This window comes from Uranotaenia lowii, chromosome 2 (genome assembly GCF_029784155.1).
Source record: "Uranotaenia lowii strain MFRU-FL chromosome 2, ASM2978415v1, whole genome shotgun sequence".
Classification (NCBI taxonomy): Eukaryota; Metazoa; Arthropoda; class Insecta; order Diptera; family Culicidae; genus Uranotaenia; species Uranotaenia lowii.
Window position 1 is genome coordinate 59,153,793 of NC_073692.1, and position 26,509 is coordinate 59,180,301.

Below are 26,509 nucleotides of genomic sequence, written 5' to 3' on the forward strand. Positions count from 1 at the left end.
TTTGCGGACAATTGAAAAAAAAATACTGAAAGTAAAGAATTTATATACAATTCTTTAACCCATTTTGCCTACAAGGTCATTTTTCAATCATATTGATAACAGGAATATGAATAAGATGTTTCCTACAGAGGTAGATCGGAAACATTTTGTTGAACATGTAAATATGTACTTAACTGAAAAAGAAAATAAAAAAATCCGATCCGACACATGAACTGATCAAGAGCTTTTTCTTTAAATTAGATAAGATAGGACTGACGTGTTCATAAGTGAAAGGTATCAGTGAAATAAACTGATTTTCATTGACCAAAAGTGATGGAAGAAAGAATTTTCATTTAAGGAACACTAGCATGTTCAAACGTTCAACTTTTCTCTGTTACAAAAAAAATAAAAATTATGTTTTCTTCTAAAAATTGTTACTGCGGCCCAAATACACAACTGAAACGAATTGAGAAATGAAAATGGGAGCTTTTTATTTCAAATGATTCTGAAAAAACATCGTACTTTTAGCTTACATACCAATTTAAGTACGTACTTAACATGAAAAGTGTTTTTGTGTTACTTGGCTGCATAAAAGAGACTTTTGATCCGCTTCTTTTTTTAAAAGTGAGACTTTAGAACTGATATTCAACTGAAAGTAAAATTTTTATGAGAAATTTTTAGTATACTTTTAAAGTGTTTAAAACAATATTCCCTCCTGTCAACTTACTCGGTGGGGCAAGGGCAAACGCCAAAACTGCTTCGAAGGGCGAAAAATCCTTTTCATCGTTTTTTTTTCAAATTTCGATAACTTATCAGGGGCTGGAAGTGCTCATAATACAGAATTTTAGGAATACATATACTCAAAAAATTGTCCCGATTCACGCTATTTAGTCATTATAAAGCTTTAAAAACTGAGTACAAATTTCAAATCTTGAAAAACAAGTTTAGAGATCAGGCTTAAGTAAATAATATATACCATCTTTGGATTGCAATTCGGAACTCCAGCTGCAGCTCTCATTTCAAAGTTGTTGGTTCCAAACCATGATGAGGTTTGATTTAAAAAAATGCTTACAAAAATCTAAATTTGAATAAATTTTTACAAATAACATTTATTTTTGCAAGGTGTAGCAATGCACACTGGGTCAGCTAGTTTCAAATAAACATGGAATCTGATAACACAAATTTATCTTGAATATTTCAGAACATTTCAAATTGATATTTTTAATGTGGAAAAAGATATATATAGTGTTTTGGAAATTTTGATAGCGAGTGCGTACTTTATTTTGTCGCGTACTGTATATTAAAATGCATTTCTGTCTGTCTGCCTGTCTGTTCTCTATAGACTCAGAAACTACTAAACCAACTTGCGTGAAACTGGGGTGGGGCAGGTGGGGAGAAAATGAACCTAAATTTGGTCTCTTTAGGCTCTTGGCACTTTTATGCACATTAGAATGAGTCGTTTTGGGATTATTTTTAAATTTCTCAAACCCTGGGGTCTAAAATGCTTGGCTTTGGTTCAAAACTTATCCATGAGTTTTTGCAGAATTTCTAAGTAAAGTTTACATGAGTAAATTTGAACTCTTAGGTTTGTATGGGGAATTTGAATATTTAGAAAAATCAACATCATTTTTGTTTTTTCTGTGCAACCGAGCCTGCGTATGGTTTTTGTGCCAAATTATAAAGTCTCTAAAGAAAATTTTCCGTTGAACAACTTTTTCGAAGAGCGTAACTTCATATATTATTAGACGAAAAAGTTATTAGGTGTGAATGGGGTTATGTCTTTTGGCATTGAAAAACAATAAATTCAATTGAAATCACTGCACTGCTAGGTGCTGCATTTCAATGGCAAAAGGCAAACCCCTGTTAAACAGCTAATAACTTTATGACTCATAAAATACGAAGTTACGGTCTTCGACAAAGCTGTTCAGCGGAAAATTTTCTTTAGAGAATTTATAAATTGGCACAAAATCTATTTGCCAACTCGGTTCCACAGGAGAAATAAAAATGATGTTGATTTTTCAGTACAAAATATTCTATTTTCCCATATCTACAAACCTAAGAGTTCAAATTTACTCATGTAAACAATTGGTACAAAAAGATTTTGCACAAGATCATGGGTGAGTTTTGATCCAAAATAAAGTTTTTTAGACCCCTGGGTTTAAGAAATTCAAAAATGACCCAAAATCGACTCAGTCTAATGCGCATGTATCGATTACTCTAAAGACTTGGTTTGACATAATTTCACACATTTCCTTAGAAGACAGTAAGATGTTCGGAATTACGACGAAGATATTTTTAAAGATAAAAATAGGTATGATAATCTCAAGGGTATGCTATATCAACACCGAATAGACTAATTGTCTCGTTCAATGTGGAACAACATTTTTTAGCTCTCACCCTTGAATTTTACATGTCTTCCCTTTACCATTAATGATAAAAAGTTTTTAAAGAAAATCTGTAAACTAACGCCTAGATTAAAAAAAAACGTAGAGTAGTTTGTATGTATGCATAAAAGTTAGAGACAAAAAAAGGAGATTTGCAGTTGAGCTAAGACAAACGACGTAAAATTTCCATACAACCTTGTTGTCGTTGAGGAGGCTGGGTCATTTGGCCGAAAGCCATTCGGCCGAAGGTCATTCGGCCTAATGTTATCAGGCCGAATGAATTATTCGGCCAATGGTTATCCAGCCGAAGGCTATTAGGCCGCAAGCCGAAAGAATGTTAGGCCGAAAAGGAATGAATGGTTGCTAGGCCGATATGACATCTTTTACATTTGTCCGCACTGAAAATAATTTTCACTTTAAAGGAAGGGGAGGAGCGGGCTATATGCGCCTATTAAGCAGAGCACTGATTTAATCAAATATCACATTGAATATATGTACAAAAACCATATACACGTGTGCAGGCATCTGTTTTCTATACATTGGAGTAATTTGTATGTTAAAATTTTCTTCTGTTTCCAAGTAAATGATTTTATTATAAGTGTTGTCTAAAATGCCGAACCTCAAACCGTGCGGGCTAAATGCGCCTATTTATGTTTTGAACAAAATTTCTGTTTTTAAGGCAATATTTCCGTATAATTTCATTGAAACTGCTAGAAAGTAATAATTTCCGTACGACAAAGCTGAAATTTCATAAAAATCTATGTATATTATAATTTTCTGGAATAAAACAAAAGTTAGGGTTGCCATACTATGGAGGCAATTCATTCATGAGAAAAACTTTATCAAATCTGTTTTAAGTTCTTCAATTCTCTCTTAAGATGTTATTAAGAGCTTAGATTTGAAGGTTCAATGATAAAAATCATTTATTTATTCTATTTAACCTGTTATTTTAGGATTGAGGCATTTTACAAACATGATGGGGGCATACAAAACCACTCTATTATTCCACTATATAATCATTATTAAACCTCCACAAAAGCTGGAATATGTTCAATTTCTTAAGTTCATTAGAGTAAGAAACAAAAACCATCCTAGTTTTTTTTTAAGCTTCTTTACGTATAATTTTTAAAAGTCGAAATATTACATCAAAATGTATCAAAACCTTGTATGATTTTTTAAAAAAATTTTGAGTTTGTAAATTCATAAAATTCTTTCTTGCCTTATGTTCTAAGCGTATCACCCTCAAAATACATTGGTCAGATAAGCTCTCTAGTCAGCCATTTCATCAAACAGCCGTAGGGTCATTTAACCCGATAGGCCCATTAAGGAAACCTTTCCCCTATTATGCATTCTTTTATACTCAGTAGAGTTTATAATTTTCGTTACATTGTTACATTTCGTGGTATTAGTGTTCATTTTTACGTCCGAAGACTTACAAAATTTCCTCAACTTAGATTTTAGGGTGGCGAGATTCGATCCCTGGACCTCTGGCTTATAAGCCAAAGATGTTCGTCATTAGGCTGAACGACCAGCCCCTTTTTTCAGGTCGAAACCATTACACGAAAATTTAGTTATTTTATTCTTATTTAGCATAAACATTGGAATAGGAATTCCAATCAGCTGTGCCACTCCTTAAAAATAGTTTTCGGCTCACTTATTCTGTATGTATTGATAATAACCTCATGATCGCCTTACCCAATTGTTAGAATATCAAGAATAAAAATTCCAAGAAGCCAGATAGTTAGCTATTTGTCTTGATTCTGGTTCACCATGTCACCCAGATCATGTGACAGATCGATTAACTTAATTCATTAGGAATACACGTCGTTGTAATCAGCCAGGATGTAGCAATTACGTGTAGCTGTAGCGCTTGGCCAGTAGACAGCCTTCGTAGCTATTCGAAGTTCGACAAAAAAAAACAACAATACCGCATAAGGATCCCTTCGCGCTGTGTTATCCGTTAGGGCCGATCGTTATCGGCACGTGCGGATCGATCACGTCATGTAGATGCCTACCTAGTTCCGAGTTTTGCTTGGCAGTTTAGAAGCGTGCCGTCCAAACCCGATATGCTCGTCTGTGCGGCGATTTTCCGAGCAAAATCAGGCAAGTTGGCGCATAAGTATTCAACAGCGACGAACCTTGGTAGTTAAGCTATAAACTTGCTTGCGCACACATGATGATGTACGAAAAAGCCGCGCGCCGCTGCGTTCTAACCGGCTTTGCAGCCATTGACCAAAAACTGATTTCCTTCCTAGCGGTTGATGACTGCAGTAGGAATCATAGGAGGAATCAATATTATTGTTTTTCGATTCCAAAACTTAAACAACAACACTCACTCGCCAGTAGGAACCTAAATATGAGGAATTACCGGTCTCATCCGGTGAGAGGAGTAGCCGGAGTAGCTACGTACTAACTAGTACTTGGGAAACGTGATCTGGCTGTTGAGTGGAGTGGTTGGCATTTAATCTTTCGGTTGGCAATTGTAACAAGTGACCATTCGATAGGTGGCCGGCCAAGGGTACTTGAAAGTGGTGGCCATTTGAATCGGTCAATGGTAGCGAACCTTTGTTTTTTTAAGGTTATGTCAACAGCTTTGGAGATGTTGTTGTTCCACGTGACCGTTACTCGACGGAATAAGTTCTACTAATTTTATTACTATCACAGTCGCATCTCAGTTTGCTTATCGGTTGTGTAGACTTGATTCAAATCATAATTTCAAAAGGGGGAAAGTAAGGTTGATCCTTTGGATTAAAATATTTCAAAACGCTTGCTTAAACTTGTAGGAACGAACTTGTTATCTGTGATTTGTGTTGATCGAAGCTTATGTTCGGTTCAATAAATCGTTGGTTTACAACTATCACTTGACCCACTATTTTATCTAGAGAGGTTTTCAAATTTTATCAAAGCCAAGGATTAGGGTCATTGCTATCAGAGTGTTATCAATCGTGGTAGTTGGATAATTGCAGCTGAAATCCCTAATGAGATTCATAAGATGTTCTGCATTGAACATTGAGTAATCGTTTTAATTGAATCAAAGCAAATTATATTTGGTAATATTTAAATCAGTTTTTTCCTAATTTGAATCAAATAAATTTTCACGAACAAGAATTTTATTAAATTTTTTTGATTTTTTATGTTCGATTCTAGGAAAAAATGAAATATTTAGTACCTATTAACTGCCGTTGCAAGCAAAATTATCCAGTGTGAAAAAACGTGCAAACGAGAAAAACGCGATTGAAGTTTCAGCTATATTTCCTATTTTGCTCTCAAACTAAAAGTTCACCGACAGTTTTTTTCGTAGGGAGCAGTTCAAGTTAATCATTTTACAATGTTTTCTTCCAAAAAAAATTCATTTCTTACAACAAACAAAAAATTTGAGCCAAAAATGCTTGGTGTGACACTTTTGCGTAGAACCAGAACGCATACCAATGCTAGTTCTACGAAAAACTGTCACACGGCTACACTTATTTTCTACCATTTTAAATGCTTGTATAGTTTCTATTTTACCCAAAAAAAAAAAATGGACCGTAATTTGAGGAATTGTTTATAAAAATTTATAGTAATGTATCAATTTTGTAAGTAGTGCTTAATGAGAATTGTTGGTGAAAATTTCTCTAAGTAAATCATAAGGGTAATCGCTCCTCCCCCACCCTCTATTTTAGTATTCTTTCTAATGAATAACATTATATTCAACAGATTAACCTCATTTTAAGAGACTTTATTGATAAAATATGCATTTTTCATAGAATTTTCTCTAGTGTGACATTCTTGCGTAGAAATTTCCAGAATTATGAAGTATTCATCGAATCCCATGTAAATGTGAAATCAAAAAGATGGAACGCACATCTGGTGAATTTTCTGCACGCTTGATGAATTCTGCCGCACACTTGGTGAATTTTCTTCACACTTGATGAATTCTGCCGCATATCTGATGAATTTTTCTGGAATTTTTGCCCGTTCCAGCGCACAATTCTGCACATTTCAGTGTGCTTTCAATGGGTTTATCTCGCGTTCCAAATGAACATTTCATACCTCTGGAAATTTCAACATAGAGACAACCCCCTTGATGAAAAATTCTAATAAGTTCAGAACAAAGTATACTTGTTTGTGTTTTTTTTCGAAACTTAACACTTAAAAAAAGTTTGCAGCAAAAAAGTGAAAATGACCTAAAAGTCACATGAGACAGTTTTGAGGATGGAAATGGATCTTTTTTATTATATTAGTATTTTGGAAAATCATCGAAGAAAATTATGAAATAAAAATCAATTACATACACTTCTGACAAAAATTACAAAAAAGGCAAAAAAAACAAAACACGAAAAAGACAAAAATTGCAAAAATTAAAATTGATAAAAAACAACAAAAATGTTTAATGTCGGGATATGATCTTGGTTTCTTTTGAAGACGCACGCAGGTCAAACTTTTTTTCGGGCGAAAAGTTATTAACTCTTAAAGCTACATCGAACATTCAGGGTGCATATTTTCGTGATATACCAGCAGTTGAAAAGCAGTCGAGCGACATTAAAATACGTCATCTGTGATTGCTTGGGGAAGAATATCGACAAAAGGGAAATTACTATAGCTTTTAATTGGTAGGAGCGTGAAAATAAACAAGGAGTATTACTTTGAACCCATTTTCAAAGGCCATTTGCACCCTTGTGCCATAATGCTTCTTGTCAAAGCCAGTTTCTGCTTTCAACACAACTCAGCACCAGCGCCGTTAGATATTGATCATTCAGAAATGGTTAAAACATATTACATTAGTTCACCATCGTCGCCGGATTTTCACCCACTAGACTTCAATATCTAGGGACACATGCTAGGGAAGCTGGATGACGTTAAGCATTCGAGGTTGAACACATTTAAGAACGTTGGTGAAGTTTTGGGACGAAATGCAGAACTAAGTCGTGCGTGCGGCTCGCAAAGATTCCAAAAAGCGTCTATGGGTCGTTTTCAAGCATCAAGGTGAAAAATTTGAACTTAAGTACTTAGTTTGTAATTTTACTACCTACTTATAGATGATATTGGAATTGATTCCGAACAGAAATAACAAACGGTTCGAGTTTATGCAATAAACAAAGTGTTTCAACAATGACAAAAATAAATTAAAAATTACAAAAAACTTATATTTGTCATTTTTTTTTTTACAAAAAACCAATTGCAATAAAGAACAAAAATGTGAAAAGACAAAAATAACAAAAAATTAAAGAAATAAAAAAAATGTATGCAAACGCTGAAAATAACCAGACCAATAAAAATCCGAAGAATAAAAAAAGATAAGAATTAAAAAGAAAATTCGACAAACTATAAAAAGACAATATCGAAAAAAGGGAAAAAGTAAAAATATAAAAATGACAATAATAGCAAAAATAAAAAGATAAATGAAACTAAAAATAACAAAAATTACAAATGTTATGCATTTGACATTTGACATTTGACATTCATTATGTCATCTCTGTCATTTTTGTTAGTTTTCGTTTTTTTTTGTTGCTTTTGTCCTTTTCTGTTTTAGCCTTTTTACAATTTTCCCACGGTGATATGACAAAAATGGCAAAAATAATAAAAGTAACAAAAAATAAAAATTACAAATATAAAAAAATTGAAAAAATTAAAAAAAAAAACAAAAATGGTAAACAAAAAATGACAAGCATAACGAGAATTATAAAACTTAAAAAATAAAAAAAAATTTAATCATCAAAATTGAAAAATTACAAAATTGATGCAACTAACTACATTTTCATGTGGCAAAAAAGATCAAAATACAAAATTTTATTTTTTTTTCACGTTTGTTTTGTTTTGGTTATTTTTGTTAAAACGATCGTTTTGGTAACTTTGTCTATTTTGGACTTATCGTTTTTTAATTTTTTCTCATAACAAACTGAAAAGGTTAACTATCGATAGATCCGTTTTGAGCTTAGCTTAGCTTGTTTGACTATTCATATCCATCTTAACTCATTAAGCCCGAAATGCTTGAATTAGTCTTTAAAAATTTTCTCATGATTTTAATAATATGATGTGATTATTATGTACCCAATCATTCAATGCATTTTGAATTTCATGATCGCTAACGTGGCTAAGTAGAACGAGTTTCACATCACCAATGGTTGCTACTCCGTGATTGATCGAAGCCATCAATTTTGTACAAAGGCTTAAAGAATGCAGTTTGGAATTAGCAATTCTTTCTCATTGCACAAAACTCATGCTCTCCCTTAAAAAAAGACCAACAACAGCGCCGGGCACGTCCTAGCAGTCAATGAAGGGATTAAGGAAGAACTGTTTGTTAGATACTTTTTAGGATTTACCTTAAACCTGTTATTCCAATTTTCTAAAAAAACTTGCTTTGAAAAACTCAGAAACAATTATGAGTCGGTATCACCAATTTTGAAAGAATTATGACCTCTCAAATCATTTATAAAGTAACCATTTAAATTTCCTACAAGCTAGATGTTTTCCTCACTATAATCTCTTAAACAAGACTGATTTTTTAAACGACTCTTGAAAAGAAATAACAAAAAACAATAACACTAAACAAAAAGGACTGAAAAATTAAGATCATATAAAGAGTGTCTACGATGAAATTGCCGCTCTATGCAATTGCTCTAACTTTTTTACCGTTGGGTAGAATATAATGAAAATTTGGGTGGATTTAGTCTTTTTAAACGACCTAAGGCAGTGAAGACGGTCGAGGAACTGAAGAAAATATGGGTTAACATTCAAAAAACTGTTGATTCACAGGCTGTACAGAATCTTATGGCCGGGGTTAAGGCCAAGGTGCGGGCATTTGCGTATGGATTGTAAATAAAATACGAGTAAAATGGTTAAATGAAGTTTAAGTTTTTTTTTCATCAATGAAAATTTGATATCAATTCGATGAAAACTCGAATTTTGCGAATCAGTGGCAATTACATCGTGGACACACTTTAGATGATGCAATTTAAAAACATGTTGAATTTTGGGAAAGGTTGGCAGAAAGTCCTTTTGAAAAACTTTTCTGTTGCCGTTGCCAATTTTTGCCTCATATTTTTGAAGTTTAACTATCGATAGATCCGTTCTGAGTTAAATAAAGTGAGCTTATTTTGACAAACACATACCATCTTTTTATTCGTTCGCACCGCAAGTTTCCACTTGTGGGTCGAACCACGCTTGGCCTACTAATGTGTGCGATAGATGCCACTTAATCAAATCAAATTGTCATTTTTTTCATATGTTTATCTCTTTTAAGTTTCAGTAATTTTTGCACAATTTTTGTATTTTAGGTCTTGGTATTTCTTGCTATTTCAAAAAAAATTAAGATTCTTTTTAATTGAAACCTTTTTTGTAATTTTCTGTTCATAGATTTGTGAGAAACTGTATTGTCAGATTTGTTCTCTTGTCCTTTTTGTATTTTCTAATCACTTATTTCATTTTGATTCTTTTAAGGGGGTGGGTTCCTAGCTCAATTATCTAAGGTTTTTGACTGGTAAGTCAGAAATCGAGGGATCGAATCTTACGAATCAAAAAAAACCACATGGGCATGAGTAACAAAATGTCAAGAAAAAGAGTTTCCTAATAAGATAGCTTTTTTTGATCGATTACAATAAATTTCATTTTAAATGTTTTTGGAACTAACTAAGATTAATTGAAAATGAAAAATGCCACATAAATATTTGAATCGATTTTAGAGTAACGGACTTATTTTGAACCATTTTCAACTTTTGTAGTATTTCTTTCAAGAAATAAATTAATTATGAAAAATTTGAACAGTTAAGTCCACTGACCAAAAGTTGATTGAAGAAAGTGGTAAGTTATTTTAGGAGCCATTTAAAAAAAAATTCTTATCGAAGGCTTTGATTGTCCAACAACAGCTAAAACTATCACCAGATATTTCAAAATCACACCAGATCTCTAAATTTTTTTTAAAGTTATTTGGGATTTAATTGATAGATCATCCCCCATGAAGATCCAAAAAGACCAGGCAAATTTTCTTCGCTAAACTCAAAATTACAAATTCCTAACCAAATTTTTATGAACGAGTAAAATGATTCACGAGAATCAATTTCGACTCAGAACTGAAGCCAAAACCTTGAATTCTTATCCAAGGTCAATAATTCTGCCACAGTAATTAAAAAAAAATCTAACTTGTCGATAGATATATAGTCTCGAATATCGAATATTAATAAGATAAGACAACGCTTGCCAAATCGCCCAGATTTTGATCGAGTTTGTGCACTTTTTTACCATCAAACAAAAATTCGAATAAAAGCCAAGTGTTTTTCTTCATGATTTTATTTTTAAATTTTGATATTGGTGGATATTGGAGAAAATGTCCCGGATTTGCTCGGCTCGGATACTTGCGGAATATCCGGAAAGCTTAGGTTAGATTAATTCAGGATTTAGTGGCACCAAATTTGATTATAAAAATTAAAATTCGATGTCTGTGAAAAGAATTCGCATTCTGAATCCAGTTTATTATTACTGAATTTCAGTTTGGATCATCATTGTGAAAAAATACTGATCCGAATCTCGGTTTTGGATTTCAAACTTCTATACGCGAAACTTATCATTTCGGAATATGAAAAGAAAATATTTAAAATTAAGAACCATTTTTAAGATTTGAAATTTTGAATTTTTATGCAGAATTGGAACTAAAAAATGCTTCGCAATGGTGATCCAGAATTGGAGAATCTGAAACTGTTTCATCAATCGCAATTTTCATTCATTGAATTTCAAATGAATAACTGAAGAAAGAACTCACATTGAAAGTCGAAAATTCAGAATTCAAACAAGAACTTATACTTTATTTTCAAGATAATATTCAACTGAAAACATCTGATTTTTTGTTTAACATTATTTATATTGCAGATTCTTCTTAAACAAAGTTTCAATCTAAAATCTTTGATTTTAATCGAGTTCACAAAAGGAAAAGATAAATCTGATTTGAACAGTAAAAAAATCTCTTACTTTTATTTCTAAACATTTGATTCTTTTCTACAGATTTCTCAAATAGCCATGCGTGTGATTAAAAAGAATTAGCTTACTACTTTTTAATTTAAGAAAATATGAAAAACTTAAATCGCTTATTAATTTTTCAAACTTTTTGAAGATCTTGTATATTTAACCTAGCTTTAAACGGCTTATGCTGAAATATGAAAAAATAAATCATTGAAAACCTATTTCTTTAATAAGCATGTTTTCGAAATTAATTTCATAAAGTTTTTTTTTTATCTTACAACCTACATTTGAACATCCATTTCTAAATTTTTCATTCCAACTTCCGATGTCCTTTTCTGTGATGTTTTACATAAGTATATTTATTCTGTTTCGGTTAGTTTTCATATCGACTGTACATATTGGTCAATGCATTTAAATTTTATACCGAAGATGAAATTCAGCGCAACGATCGTAGAGCAAATTTGTAGCGTTTCAGATTGAGTGCCGTATCATGTTTTTTACTGCAGTCAAACAAAGTTGTATTGTTGGAGCAAAAGTATTCGTTCGAGTTTTGATTTATGTTTAAGAAGAATCAACAATCAAGTGTTGTTGCAATGTAACAAATGAAAGGTCAAAAGAGTATGTTTCTATTTTTGCTAATGGCATTTAGCTTATTTGAAAAAAAGGCTTGGTTGCACTTTTTTTTATCAAGCTACGTATTTGCATTGCAAAACAATGGAATCGAACCGAACAAAAAGTAGCGAAAGTTGTTCAACTGGAATTTAAACCCACTGAACACAAGATACGTACCTAAAACAGTGCCACGCTGAGCTCGGTTGATATGGGAACGAAAATGTGGATCAATGCTATAATCTGATTAATTCCGCTGCTTAAGTTGTTGGTTGTCTCGAATTGCCGGAACTAGTTCTGGACAAACCTGTCTCAAGAATGTTTTGGTCGATCCGAGGCAAGGATCGTAGTTATTTTCGCTTGGCTGAACGTTAATTTGATAAACTTGTTTACTTCCTCGAAGCATATCATAACAATGCATATTGGCAGAATTTGGGCAAATGTGATTTTAGTTTGTAGATGGTTGAAAACCCTAATAGTAGTGTTTTGTGAAAAAATAATAAAACATTAGACATACTTAGAAATTGTTTGTTCACAAACATTTTTCATGATTGTTATAAAACCTCAATAAAACTCTACGTCAAAATCTTAATTACATCTCATCCTAAACCATGTATCTGCATAAATTTTAATCTATGTTACTTGTAATAAAAGCTTAATTCTGTTTTAAACGATAACTTCAAGCTGGCAGTTACTGGTAACAATTAAGTTTACAAGCACTAGCAGCTTAATGTATTGTGCCACCTATCAGCTGAAATAAAGGTACAAACAATTCCATCACTGATATGCAGTGACTACTCAAGTGCAAGTTCAATTTCGAAACGTTTGTAAACGGGTGAAGGGAAAATATCAACAGCCATGCAACAGTTGAACAACAGTTGGCATAACAAGAAGTGTTACTATGTATAGTTAAGAGTCTTTTGATAAGCGTTTTTTGTTTGAATTATTTTTAAAAAGGAAATTAAAAATTAGAATTTTTGTCTACAATGAATGACAGATCGTAAACCTTCTACAATATCACATAGTTTCAGTTATAAATTGTAACAAAACAACAACGATGATTCAGTACAAATGATCATGTGTTCATTGGATCGAACGGGCTAGCAAGTAAATTGCAAGTTTTACATGATCCGCGATTATGCTATCGCTTTTATGACAGCTCATCACAAGCTGACAGGTTTGTGTATCGAGGTGCACGTGTTAGTTTTTTGTTTTTCAACCGTACTGCCCCATAGCAACTTTCGATTCATCTCCAAATCAGATCTCGTCTGGCGTAAGCTGAGCACTGACTGACAATTGTTGCAGCACCCCTGCCGTTTCGAGTATGACATTAAAATGGGAAGGAATATATTTTGCTGGGATTCGGTTTAACTATTAAACGGAATTTACGATTGTAACCGTCTTTAAAGAAATATAGACATGCACATGATCATAATTGAAGAAAATGATTCACTTTTTGTTTCGCGCTGAATCTCTGGTTGACTCAACGATCATTCGGAACTCTGCTCTATCAACTTTGCATACGTTTCGGTTTTCAATTTTCTTTTCGTGATGACCGTTTTGAACCCTAGCTTATCAAAACGATTTGTCATTATTTTCACGCATGTTTCATTGAGCATTGGTAACAAGCTTGTTGACGGGATTATCAAAATTGACACTGAACTAATTAATTTTTCAGTAAACAAATCAGCAGATGTTCTTTTGAGTGTTAAAAATGTCCAAATACCAGCTTGCTGCGACCGAATTCGAATACATATATCAAAAGCCTTCATAAAGCTAAGACAAATAACAGTTTGAATTCAAAGCTTTTCATGATTATAATTCTCAAGGATGGTGACATTTAAAAATAAGTAGATATGCTTAAGGACTGTACTCGCAAAAATACAACACTTTTTCGATACAGCTTTTGAATGCGTGGATTGAAATTGATGTAATTAATTTTAAAGGCCTTAAAGTTAAAAAAATAATAATAAATCTATAGATAACCATATCTTTTTGTATGGTACGAAGTGTGCCTTAAGTTTGAACTACGATTAGCAAAATCTCTAAAAAAAAATTTACTCATGACTAAATAAAGAATAATCATCATTTTGAGCTTTTCTTTTTCTGCCGACAACTAACAATGATTCAAGGAAGTGTATGTAGAAAATTGGGAAAGGCCTAACCCAACAAACATTTTGGCTGTTTAAGAACGGCATTTTGCTGAACATAAGCTGAGCTGAAGCGTAACTGCTGCTTACTGGCTGAATACAGAAAACTGTAACTATGTTTCAGCGTTTTAAGAAGTCTTTGTGCAGTCAATGTTTCTATAGTTGAAGAGTTGTTTCTATAACAGCTCTCAGCCTTTGTTCACCCATTCGCTACCATTGGAATTTAACAGATGTGAACTGTGGTAAAGCTGCCCTGCGCCGTGATGATGACTAGCACTAGATTGAAAGCAGAGGGGAATTTTTGTTTTCTTTATAGAGTATTTCCTGAAACAGATTGTGGTAGGGTAACTGTTGTTTTTGTTTTGAAAAATGTAAACGCCATTTTGATTTTGATGTTAAGCACTGTTCAATGCTTTCTTTCAAAAACTTCTTTAATTAATATCATTAACATACCTTACTGTCTTAACTTGTTATGAATTTACAATTAATTAAATAAAGAATTCATATTCTCCTCACCAAGTTGCGCTTGCGAAACCACTACAATTGCATTGCCAATTTTATTTCGTTACTATTTGGTCATTGAACATGCGTAATGCTGTTGTTATGTTTACCCTACCACGATATGCCGAGAAAATGGGAAAATCAGCATGAGAAATCAGCTGTTCGTTTGACAAGTTGGGAAATGCCTTATTGGCGATTTGACGATTTTCACTTACGGAACTAACAAAAGGGTGATGATAGCTGATTTTTAACACGGCAGTGAATATGAAATGTTTTAAAAATTATGTTTTTTTCAGAAACTGTATCATTTTGGAAAATAACAAGGGCTGGATCGAGTACGAAAATCTTCAATCTATCAGATCCAATGATTTTTGCAAACGCAATTAAAATATTTCATATATAGTTTTTACCAAACATTTATTTTAAAATTTTATGAAGGATTAATCATCGTAATTTATGTTTGTTGCTTTTAATTTATCGGCCTTATCGGTGAAAAGTTATGTCTTTTTTTAGTAGGGACATCTAAAGATTATGAAATTTATATAGATGGATAGAAGGTTAGATGAAATGAAAGATGGTGAACATGAACGGGTAGAATTTATTTAGAAGCATCATCATCACTTTTATGTTCCTCACGGGCCAACGATTATGTAGTGGTAGATACAGATAGAGTTGCATCTACCGCCATACATTAGTAGGCCAAGCGTGGTTCGCCCCACAAGATGAAAACTTGTAGTGTGAACGAACAAAAAGACCATCTTTTCACCATCTTTCATTTCACCATTTTCACTGACTTTCATTTCATCTAACCTTCTATCCATCTATAAAAATTTCATAATCTTTAGATGTCTCTACTAAAAAGGACATCACTTTTCACCGATAATTAGAATTTATTTTGAAATTTAAAGATTTTATGGAGAAGAAATCTACGTCTCGGTGGCCGAGTAGATAGCGTGGTGGCACAGTAATCGCATGGACCACATGAGGCATGGGTTCGATTCCCATCTCGGTACTGGGTGTTAAATGTTAATCTTAAGTTGTCCACGATTATTCAGTCTGTGAGCCGAAATCGGCTAAGACGGTGTATGTTTTTTAAAGAAATATGTCTGGCTTGGTGAATATACGAAACAACGCAACGTTCATCAGATTGAACTTAAGCTTGTTAATCCATATCCATTTGAATTTGGCAGTGTTTGATAACATAACCATATAGGGAAATTTTAAATTAAAAAAAAAAACACTCATATGTAAATAACGAATTAACTAAGCGAATATTGAAATTAAATTGAATTTATTTCCGAGCTGTGCAATTAATAACATTGTAAATAGTAGTGTAAAAGTTTCCTCATTTGAAATTCCTTATCATCATCAATTTTTCCATTTTGCCAAATTCCGCAATTTCATAGTTTGCAGCATTCCCTAGAGCTTCTGTTGTGAATGTTGATGGTTGATAATCTCTTCTATTCAAACGGGTGCAAATTGTGTTTCAGAAAATAGTTATTTGAAAATTGATTCGGAGTTTTCTTCTCTATTAAAGGGTCACTTTCAGCACAAATTATATTCTCTAAAATTTGCATTTCAATCTGCTAGGCAGCAGTCGTAACTTGGTATGGACATACAGTCCATTTAACACCAATTGCGTTGTTTTCAATTTTATAAGGCTTCTTAGAATGGTAGAGTTGAGAAATACCTCCGAAATAGCTATTTTTCATTATCTTTAAAATGAGATCAGAAGATTTGCAATATGTCCTAAGACGGCTGAGATATAAAATCAAAATTTGCATGTTTTTTAGCGGGTGTTCCCAAACTTTTGGCCGGCAGTGTATATATATAAAAATGGATTTCTGTCGTCTGTCTGTCTGTCTGTTCCATATAGACTCGAAAACTACTGAGCCGATTTGCGTGAAACTTGGCATATGAGGGTATTGGAGGTTCGGGAAGGTTCCTAAAATAGTTTGGGACCCCTCCCTCTTCCTGGAAAGGAGGAGGGGGTCTTCCATCCGAAAGACAAATGTTTGCATAACTGAAAAAGCAAGTGGTACAAAATTTGGCGTGGGATGATATTTGGGTACGGAAAATATGTCTATGCTTATTTGGGATCCCTCCCCCTTTTCAAGAGTAAGAGAGTAAGAAGGAGGGAGGGGGTCTTCTTTACAATTTTTTACACAACTCAAGCCAATGAAACCAAATTTGGAAAAGGATCAATACCATCCTTCCGAAAAATGTATTCTATGATTATGTCATACCCCTCCCTTTATCCAGAGGAGGATATAGAAAGGGAGAAGGGTGGCTCCTATACCGCTTTATTGCATAAATTGAGAACTATTCGAGCAAACGGATCCTACTTTGGCTTGAAAGGGCATTTGGGTATGAGAAATAGTTCTTTGACCGATTGTTGCCCTTCCTTCATTCCATTGGAGAGATAGAAAGGGGGGAGGGGACTCCTTTGCAATTTTCAAAATAACTGGAAAACTAATCAAGCAAATGGAACCAAATTTGGTATGGGAAGGTATTTGAATACGATAAATTATACTATGATATTTTGAGAACCCTTTGTTCTTCCAGTGGGAATATTTTCAGAAGAGAGCATGCTAGCATACATATGACATGGGAAATCATTTTGGTACGAGAAATGGTTCTATTATTATTTGAAACACCAGTCTTTGCCAGGGAGTACGCAATACAATTTTGTTGGTATAACTGGAGAAGTAATTAAGCAAATAAAATCAAATTTGACATGGTATTTAAATACGAGATATGTTTCTATGAATGTTACAGACCCTTCTGTCTTGCAGTGTGGAGAGAGGATAGACGGCGAGCGTTGTATTGCTTAAGAACCTATAACCAAATGGAATCAAATTTGATATAATATGTAGGATTTCTTTTAACAAAAAAATTTCATCCCTTCCTCTTTCCAGCAGTTGCAGATTTGAAGGGAAAAGGGGGACCCTCACTTGAATGTCGAACAATTATCAGATAAATGTAGCGAAATATGAAGTTATTTAGAAACTGAAACTAATAATATGTCGTGAGCCCTTTCTGCCTTGGAAGGGGGAAAGGGTGCAGAATCCATACTAGTAAAACAAACATTTTGTCATGGTTTAAGAAAACAGAGCGAAAATTGCAGGTCTTTGAAAATTAATTAAGAAGTCAAGTTTCAGAAAATAAGACTAAATCATCTTTGAAGTGCAATTCGAAACTCCTCGAAAATCTTCAAAATTTAAAAAGTTGAAGCTCTCATTTTAAAGCGGTTGCTTCTGAATTATGTATAAATTTGATTCAAAATGATTCCAACAAAAAAAAAACCAATTTCAATAAATTCCTATTATGTCATTTTCTTGCAAGGTGTAGCAAAGCACACCGGGTCAGCTAGTAACTTAGCATAGCATAGCATAGCATAGCATAGCATTGGGTGACTACACACATCTATAATTGGCTGATACACAGGGTAAAACTAATAATCAAGCCCAACCCAAGATGCCAAAATGAGTATCTGGATTCAATACTCATTTCAAGGGTTGTTATTGAGGATTAGTATGGTACCATAATGCACACCGTGTCAAGTCAATGTAATCATGTTGGGATAGTCTGAAACAGCAAAATAAACTTTTCAGGTGCAGAGAACTCATACGACCGTACATATAAAGATGCTGTTTCAGATAGGTAAGGGAAGGGTTATTTATGTTTAAAGGAAATCCTACTTGGCAAATAGGATTGATGAACGAAAAAATGTTCCAAAATAACACAGATACACAAATAAAAATGGAAAGGGGTCGCCAATATTTTGTACCAGCTGAGTTCATAAATAACTTGAAATGTTTGTTTTTTTTTGTTTTTTTGTTTTTCTGGGATTTTAACACTCTCGTGTTATTCATCCCCTGAATAACTTGAAATGATGGGATTGATGCTGCAGTGAAATAATCATCTTCTATGATATAAGTATCCTGGTTCCTTTGAATTGCCACTTCCGGTTCTTTGAAATTTCTTCACTTCTTTTGTATCACAATTAATTTGAAGCGTGATCGTACCCTCCGTTTTTCATACCGGTCTCATAGGAAAAAAATATCGAAAAAAAGAAAAATATACCTAATATGAATGAAGTTGTGTTATGTTCTGATAAAACTGAAAGGTAATCTAAAAATTTTTAAACGACAAATGTGTAATAGAATACTTACTAAATATTTGAAAATAATAGAAATCTTACCTTACCTTTGAAATAAGATTCAGGTTAGTTTTCTTTTAATTTTATCCTACCAAAGTTAAAAAAAAATATCGAAGTATCGAACACCAGCTAGTAGCAATTGTTTTGGCAATGATCCCCCTCTTCCAATCTAAAAAAAACTATACTCATCCGTATTTTTCGATTCCGGATCCCTTGGTTCTAAAGGTTAAGGTTAAATTGTTGTATCTCGAAGAGTCGTTTTGATCTGCTGGGCATCATTTGAATTCAGTGGCCTCAGCATTTCCAGGCGCTCCCGCTTTCCGCAAAATCCGGGGGACAATCCAAATAGAAAAATAAACTGATTCTTCTTCAAAACTTGATTTTGAATTTTAATGATTTTTCAGCACCAAAAAAAAAAAAACGTGTCCAGCACACCGGGTCAGCTAGTAACTTATAAAAAAAAAGTCATAAATAGTTTTTTAAATACTTTGAAATCTGTAGATATAACAGAGATTATCCAACTCGAAGAGGAAGGATGTCCATAAAAAGTCAACATAAAATATGACACAATTCTAGAAAAAAAAATCAAGTGATTTCAATCAATTTAACAACAGAATCCAATTGTGACACAATAAAAGGGTATTTATCATTTTGGATGACACATTTTGTGATATTGTAATATTAGGAGATTTAATGCTATGCATTTTTTACAATTACATTACAATATCTTAATCTAATATAATGGAATGTGGAGAAGGGGTCTCCCAAAAAAAAAATAGTCATGTTTGCGGACCTGCTCAGATAAATGTAATTCATTTTGGCATGGAACGGTATATGAAAACAAGAAATATTTCTTTTATATTTGAGATCCCTGCTCCTTCGAGCGCAGAAATGGTAAGAGAGAGGGGGCTCACAAACATTTTTTTTTTGTAAAATTCAAAAAACGAATCGAGCAAATTGATCCAAGTTTGGCGTTGGAGGATTTTTGGGTACGATAAATGTTGCTAAGATTAAACATGACCGCTTCCTCCTTCCATTGGGAAGATATAACCTAATACATAAATCGAAGAGAGAGAAGTGGGAAGAAAGAAAAAGACAGGGGATTCTATTCTTTTTTTAATATAATTTTAGAAATAATAGAGAAATTTGAGCATGTAATTTCGCATGGTAAGGTATTTAGGTACAAGAAATGATTCTATATGAAAATTAATTATAGCTTTTTTCGCCTGGCTGAATAGAGTCTTAATTTAAGATTTAAAACAAAACAATGTAAACAAATAAATTTCAAGTTTGGAAAATAGTATACAAAATAATGATTTTTGAAATTTGCACTAAAATGATGTTCAAATGAATCAATTTAAATATTTTTTACTAATTTCATAATAAGGTTCGTTGCTGCAGCCCTTATCGTAGAGGATAGCCTTCAAGTCTTCTAAGCCTTCAAGTTTTCTAAGATCGAATTCCGGCCACGGTATACAATATATAGTACACTTTCTGTGGGTTGGTGGTTTAAGTATTTGTAAGATGCTAGCAATCATATCTTTTAAAGATGTACGCTCAGGGTTAAGTAAAAAGAATCTTTTCGAGGAAATATCAAGTTTAATTGAGATCCTGTATATGTTTGTGTTCGTTTTTTTTCAAAAGGTATAGAATACACACCGGGTTAGCTAATATTTTTTTAATATTGTTACTTCTCAATAGGCTTTTCAACAACTGATACGTGGCGTCAGTTTGAAAAGAGGCGCTAGCAAACAAGTTCCCTGTTTACGGATAACGTTTCTGATAACAATTAATAGTGTTTTAAAATAACTGCAAAAGCTTTTGTTTTGCTCCGGCTACGATAGTCATTCCCAACGTTTTCATTTTGTTGGCGGAAAGAGTTTACAATTTTATGGGATACATGTGGGGTTTACTATTGACTAAAATACCTTCGGAAATGCTTTTTACTTTCTATTCTGTAAAGGAAATATTTTATTTTGCTGTAATTTCGCGTTTTTTTTATATTGAAACTTGTGTTGGAAAATGGTTTTCTCAGTCTGAATATTAGGTATTGAATTTAGATAGATAAAATCGCTTGCATTGACCTCTTTTTTTATATTTTTTTAGTTTCGAAAGATCTTTATCTAAAATATTCTTTAAAATTTTTATTGTTTGTATTGTTTTTTGAACGCTCGAGTTATTTTTTGTGTTCCAATCCAGCTTCGAAGAGCCGAACCAACATTATACAATCCTGCTCATGATCGATTATTTTTTCTCTCTTATCACCGCTTTAGGAATCAGACGCTAAACTCGTTTGCATTTTTGAAAGGTTGTAAAACTGTCCTGTCATACTTAAGTGCGATCGCTAATGGTCGTAGTCGTAAAATCAAAACCGTCATCCGCTTTGGTGTTTTATTTGGGCTTTTTGCGGTTGTGATTTTAACTGAGATTCATCGTATTCCGTAGAGAGTTCTATTTCGGTGATTTGAGTTGATGGTCTGAGAAAACATAACTTTAACTTTTTATTTTGGAATGATCTTTTCCGAATACAGATAAATATTTGGTAAACTCGTTGAATTGCAGAGAGAAATTGTTGCGAGCGGTTCGAAAAATAGGACAAAGCAAACCAAATTTGGAGGTTTGAAAATTTTCTTGTGCAATTCATTTACCGTAGCTGAAACCAGTGGAATTGACTGATTTTGTTTACTTTTTAAATCTACCGGAACTGTTTTTCGCTATACCTAAGTAGGTACATCACTTCACTAACCAGATTTTCAGCTTGTTTGCTGAATGCTTATTGAATTAATATGAATTGTTTAACACATAATCAATGGCTTTGTGTTTTTATGCACTCATATTTAACCACTACAAAATCTTAATATTAGGTCTATAAATCTGTCATACTTACGAGCTTGAACATCCTTTTCATCTGGAGATTTTTCCATGTGACTGTTTTTCCCGAATCCATTCAACTCGATACCCTTTTCATTGTTTTTCAGGTCACCGTCCGCCATTCTGTCGTTCGATCTGTGATATTTAAAGTATTCCAAGATCAGTAACACTTGTAATGCTCGACTTCCTTTAATCTAGACGCGAGAAATTGATACGATAGCCTCGGTTTGGCCGATATTCGTATGGGACTTTGGCGGATGATCCGACCCTTGTGAATTTTTTCACACCACTAATTACTGTTTCGAACAACAGCGCGCTTCTGCTAAATTCCGATCCGAATCACCAGAAGAGATGCAGTGATGGCGAGCCGGTTGCCAGCTTCCGAATTATTGCACACGGTGGGAACTAAATGTAAGTACCGATTCTGTTTTTTATCACTCTCTGCTCGGTTTGTTTTTGCCCCTCTCCACGACCAGGTCGATATTTTCCCAGCACAACACCTCGAGTAGGTTGAAGAGAACTAAAGTTCGATCGCGCGAACTGAATCGGACGTATACTTAGGCTATTGTGGCAGAAAGTTACGCGCGCGCTCTGCCTGAATCCCGGAGCCAATATCCGCTTCGTTCATTCCTGAACGGAAGCAACGGTTAGAATGCGCGCATGATTTGATTCCAGCGTGCGATGTGGCGCTCCGATTCGAATTCGTTCAGGTGCTCCACTATCGAACACGAACGGGGGGCACCAACACAAGGAGGTGATAAATAGTGTGGCACCTCATCAGGTTTCCGAACAGTGCGTCAAATGTTGGCTGTACTGATTGGGGAAATTTAAATTTAACTTTTATCAAATGGTAATCAGAGTGAACATAAAAAATAGGTTCTAAAATTCAAAAAATAGCTAAACTTCGATTTATCAACGCCTACCCCTATGTGGTGGTTATCGAAAGCTATTTCAAATTTCCCTTTTTTTGAGTGAAGAGCGAAGAGCTCCTAAGAAGAGGATTGAAAACGTTTTCTTGAAAGTTTTAGTGAACCTAGAAATTTCAAAACAGACAGTTTAGCAACCTTTATGCGTTTTATGTGCTAAAAATTGAAAGTTGATGTGCTTATCAATGAACCGTTATCAAGCTTTCAAGTTCCATACGACTCCAAATTGGTACTTATATGCACCTTGGGTGAGGTAGATGCTACGATGGCGCTGCTCTGCGAAGTAGTTCCACCTCCACGTGGTGCAGAGTGGAAACGTGTCTACAGACTTGTCACCTGTAGGCGTACGATCGAGAGAACTACACGTAACACTTGGTGCAGCCAGCCCGCCGACGAGCTGCGTGCCGAGTGTGGCAAAAACGTGGTGCGACTGGGCACCTTGGTACCAGTGCTCAGTTGCAAGAGGGAGGGTCGAAACGTGTATCGGGTAGTCGCGACATCGATATGCGGGACGACCAAATGTTCGAGCAGGTTTTGATCGATCTGCCTTTTGGGGAGGTTCCTGGCCCCGATTCGCAGATACGATCGACTCACGACGGACAGAGGGGTCTTGTGCCATAACATGTGGCCCCCAGTGGATGGGCCTCAGGATGAGTCTCGAAGAGTCGAGACGGAGAAATAGTGGATGTGTGGATATCTCCAGACCCGAGGAGAGGCGAGTTGCTCTCGTATCGAATTGGGTCAAGAGGAGAGGCGGGTAAAGACATCTTAAATTTTGTTAAGAGGATGAGCGTGAGAGGGTCTCGAGTCACGAGAAGAGGCCGGTCAAGACGTCTCGAATTGTGGCAAGAGGCTGAATGTGGGACTCGAGTCACGAGTAGTGGCGAACGGATAGTCCCGTGAGTCGTGAATCGTGACACCAAAGTTGATGACGATTGCTGGTGTAGTACGTAAAAATGAGTATTGCCGTGGAGCGCTTTGCGCGAGTATGGTCTTCCCATCATGGGTATAGCCTTAGTTGTAGGTCCGGATGGGAAATATGGTCAGATGCCCCAGGTGGGCTTTATGGTGTAGGGGAACATAGTATCATGATTCATCAATTGCACCCATGGACCCAGAGTAGCAAACTGGAGGACGCGGTGACTCGCTGCGCCTTGGATTGCAATCCGTAAAAAGGATTGGGTGATCAACTTATAAAAAAAAGATGCTACGCTCTGGGCTGGTAGATCTACCTCCTCGTGGTCCTGGTCGGAAACGTGTCTACAAGTCCGGCGTATTGCAGATGTACGGCTAAGAGAACTATCACTAAACCCACTAGAGGCCGTCGACGGGTCTGCCAAACCCGTGCGGAAGAAGTGGTGCACCCGGGTACTTAGGTACCAGTACTCGGGTGTGAGGGTGAGGGTTCAACATCGGTATAGACCTGACTCGCAAAATGAGTAGATGCGCAAAGTGGTGGCCAATGGTGGGCAAATCACTTAGGGACGTGTTTAACCCGTCAGTGTCAGTGAGGTACAGTATGCCGGAGGTGTCAGGGTTCGACACGCGTTTCGGGAAGTGATGCGCCTGAAACGCGAGTGCGACCTGATGAGGGCGGTCTACAGCTTGATTTACGCTTCGGGGAGTAAAGCACCCGACTTGAAAATTAAGTAGTTGCGCTGAGTGGTGACTTGTCAACTCATCAATTCATCAATCGAAAACGTTCACTGAAGAAGGTAGTAAGTTGCTATCGAAATACTGGTATATGAACTTTTCATTTACCGTGGTTGAATAAAAAGGAATCTTTCGATTGCTTTGATTCAGTTGAATCATTCAACCAAGTAGGCTCATACCACAACAGAACACTAGAGAGTTCGGAGGAGTCTGAGTCCTACACGTGGCTTAGGAGGCTTGCCTCCTGACCCGCGTGTTCGAACAGAGAAAGTGTCGTCGACAACTCGCTTTGTGTTTCTGGACTTCCTGGACTAGATCCACAAAGTTAGTAGTGAATGGGGACCTCTTTTAACACGATGAGATGTCGGGTCCTAACTCGTCAGAGGAGGTGTTGCGCATCGAGTTGTGTTAGAATGAGGTATTTGCTGAAAGAGGATTCGGAAACGAGTATTGTCTTGGAGCGAATTAGCGCGAATTGACCTCCCACTATTGAAGTATAGTATGGCAAACAGTTCGACGAGGGAACAAAGGTGGCCCAGGTGGACTTTATGGCTTAGGGGGTACAGAGTTCCTTAGCATTGTATCATAAAGTCATCCAATTGCACCCATGGACCCAGAGTAGCAAACTGGGGGGACGCGGTGGCTCGCAGTGCCTTAGAATGCAATTCGTAAAATGGATTTACCACCGAGGTTAACAACTAATAAAACAAAAAAGATGCTACATGTAGTTTTGACTCTACAGAGCATTTCCTGAGACAGATGGTGGTAGGGCAGAGATGCCAGGTCGTTTTGTCAAAAATCAGGACACCTCGAAGAAAATAAATCAGAATTTTTCAGGACACCACTAAATTGGTGAAAGTAACATGCAGTTCTGCTTGAATTGCATAACTAAAGGCGAAATATACACACAAAACTTTCGGGGCTCCACTTAGCAAAATTTCGCTGTTACTTTCCGTTAGAAAAATATTTTTTTACCGTCGAGTTAGCAAAAAGCTAAATTTACTTGATTTCAGTAATTTTAAAGTTTATCTTGCTCGATTTTAGTAAAACGAAAGTTTTTTAGCCGCTTTGTGTACAGACAGCAGCCGCCGCGTGTTGGGAGGAAAAAAACAAACTGACACGATTGAGCGCGGTTCCGAAAGTTTAATTCTGGTGCTCCTAAAGGGGGCTAAGTCAACTACGATATACTAGCCTAATCGACGCCGGAAGCGTACAGGTAGGGTCAATTATAAATTATAAAGATTTTCCAACTTTTTAATTGTTTATTATTTTTCTACCAGGTTACAACTTCAAAAAGAAATCCTCAACAGTCTGGAAATGGAAAGGGCCGAGACTGAAAATTCAACGAGCTCCATCCGACACACAACTTAGTGCATTCGTTGGTAAGAATGGCATTGCAATCCGCTCGCCGGAAGGTGCGTCCCCAGGATCGGAACTCCTGTTCTACAAAGTGTCAAAATTTTTAAGAAAAATGTGAAAAATAAATTAAAAGTGAATGAAATTTGAGTATTGTATTTAAGAATCAAACATTCCCCCTAAATCTCCACAGAAAAACCATAAATTTTAAAATTTCAGGTCCGGGCGATCTTTTTCTCCGGTTTTTGCTAAAAAAGTGAGCAAAAATAGCGGCGGCTAAATTTTTCTCCCGTTTGCTAAAATTTTAGTTCGAAAAAATTGCTAAATTGATTGCTAAGATTTTAGCTGGTCAAATTTGAGCAAAATTTTGCTAATTTCCGGCCTCGAAAGTTTTGTGTGAGGGGAGGAGGGCTTTAATTTTTTTACTTAACTCAAGAACTAATCAAGCAATTGGAACCGAATTTGGCATGTGAGGGTAGTTGAATACAAGAAATTTTTCTACACACAAAACTTTCGAGGCCGGAAATTAGCAAAATTTTGCTCAAATTTGACCAGCTAGAAACATAGCAATCAATTTAGCAAAAAAATTTAACTAAAATTTTAGCAAACGAGAAAAAAGTTAGCCGCCGCAGTTTTTACTCAAATTTTTAGCAAAAACCGGAGAAAAAGATCGCCCGGATCTGAAATTTCAAAATTTATTTTTTTTTATCGGGAGAATCAGGGGGAATGTTTGATAATGTAATAAAATACTCAACTTTCATTCAATTAAGATTTTTTTTTCACATTTTTTTTTAACTTTACACATTTTATAAAACAGAAGTTCCGATCCTGGGAACGCACTTTTCGGGAGCGAAGTGTCAAGCAAATGCACCGGATGTGTGCCTGAATGAAGCTCGTTGAATTTTTAGTCCTGGTCCCTCTTCATTTCCGGACTGTTGCGGGTTTCTTGTTGCAGATTTGACCTGGTAAAAAAAACAAACAAACAAA

The 26,509-nt window shown here is 35.1% G+C and overlaps 1 protein-coding gene across 1 annotated transcript in view; it reads right to left on the reverse strand.

Moving 5' to 3' along the window:
* Positions 1-22,243, reverse strand: part of LOC129744797 (putative inorganic phosphate cotransporter) — a 42,314-nt gene extending 20,071 nt beyond the window's left edge. Inside the window, exon 1 of the mRNA XM_055737502.1 lies at positions 21,604-22,243. Coding sequence (XP_055593477.1) covers positions 21,604-21,709 — 106 coding nt within the window. The 5' untranslated portion in view covers positions 21,710-22,243. The remainder of the gene's footprint in view (positions 1-21,603) is intronic.
* Between the last annotated feature and the right edge of the window lie 4,266 nt (positions 22,244-26,509).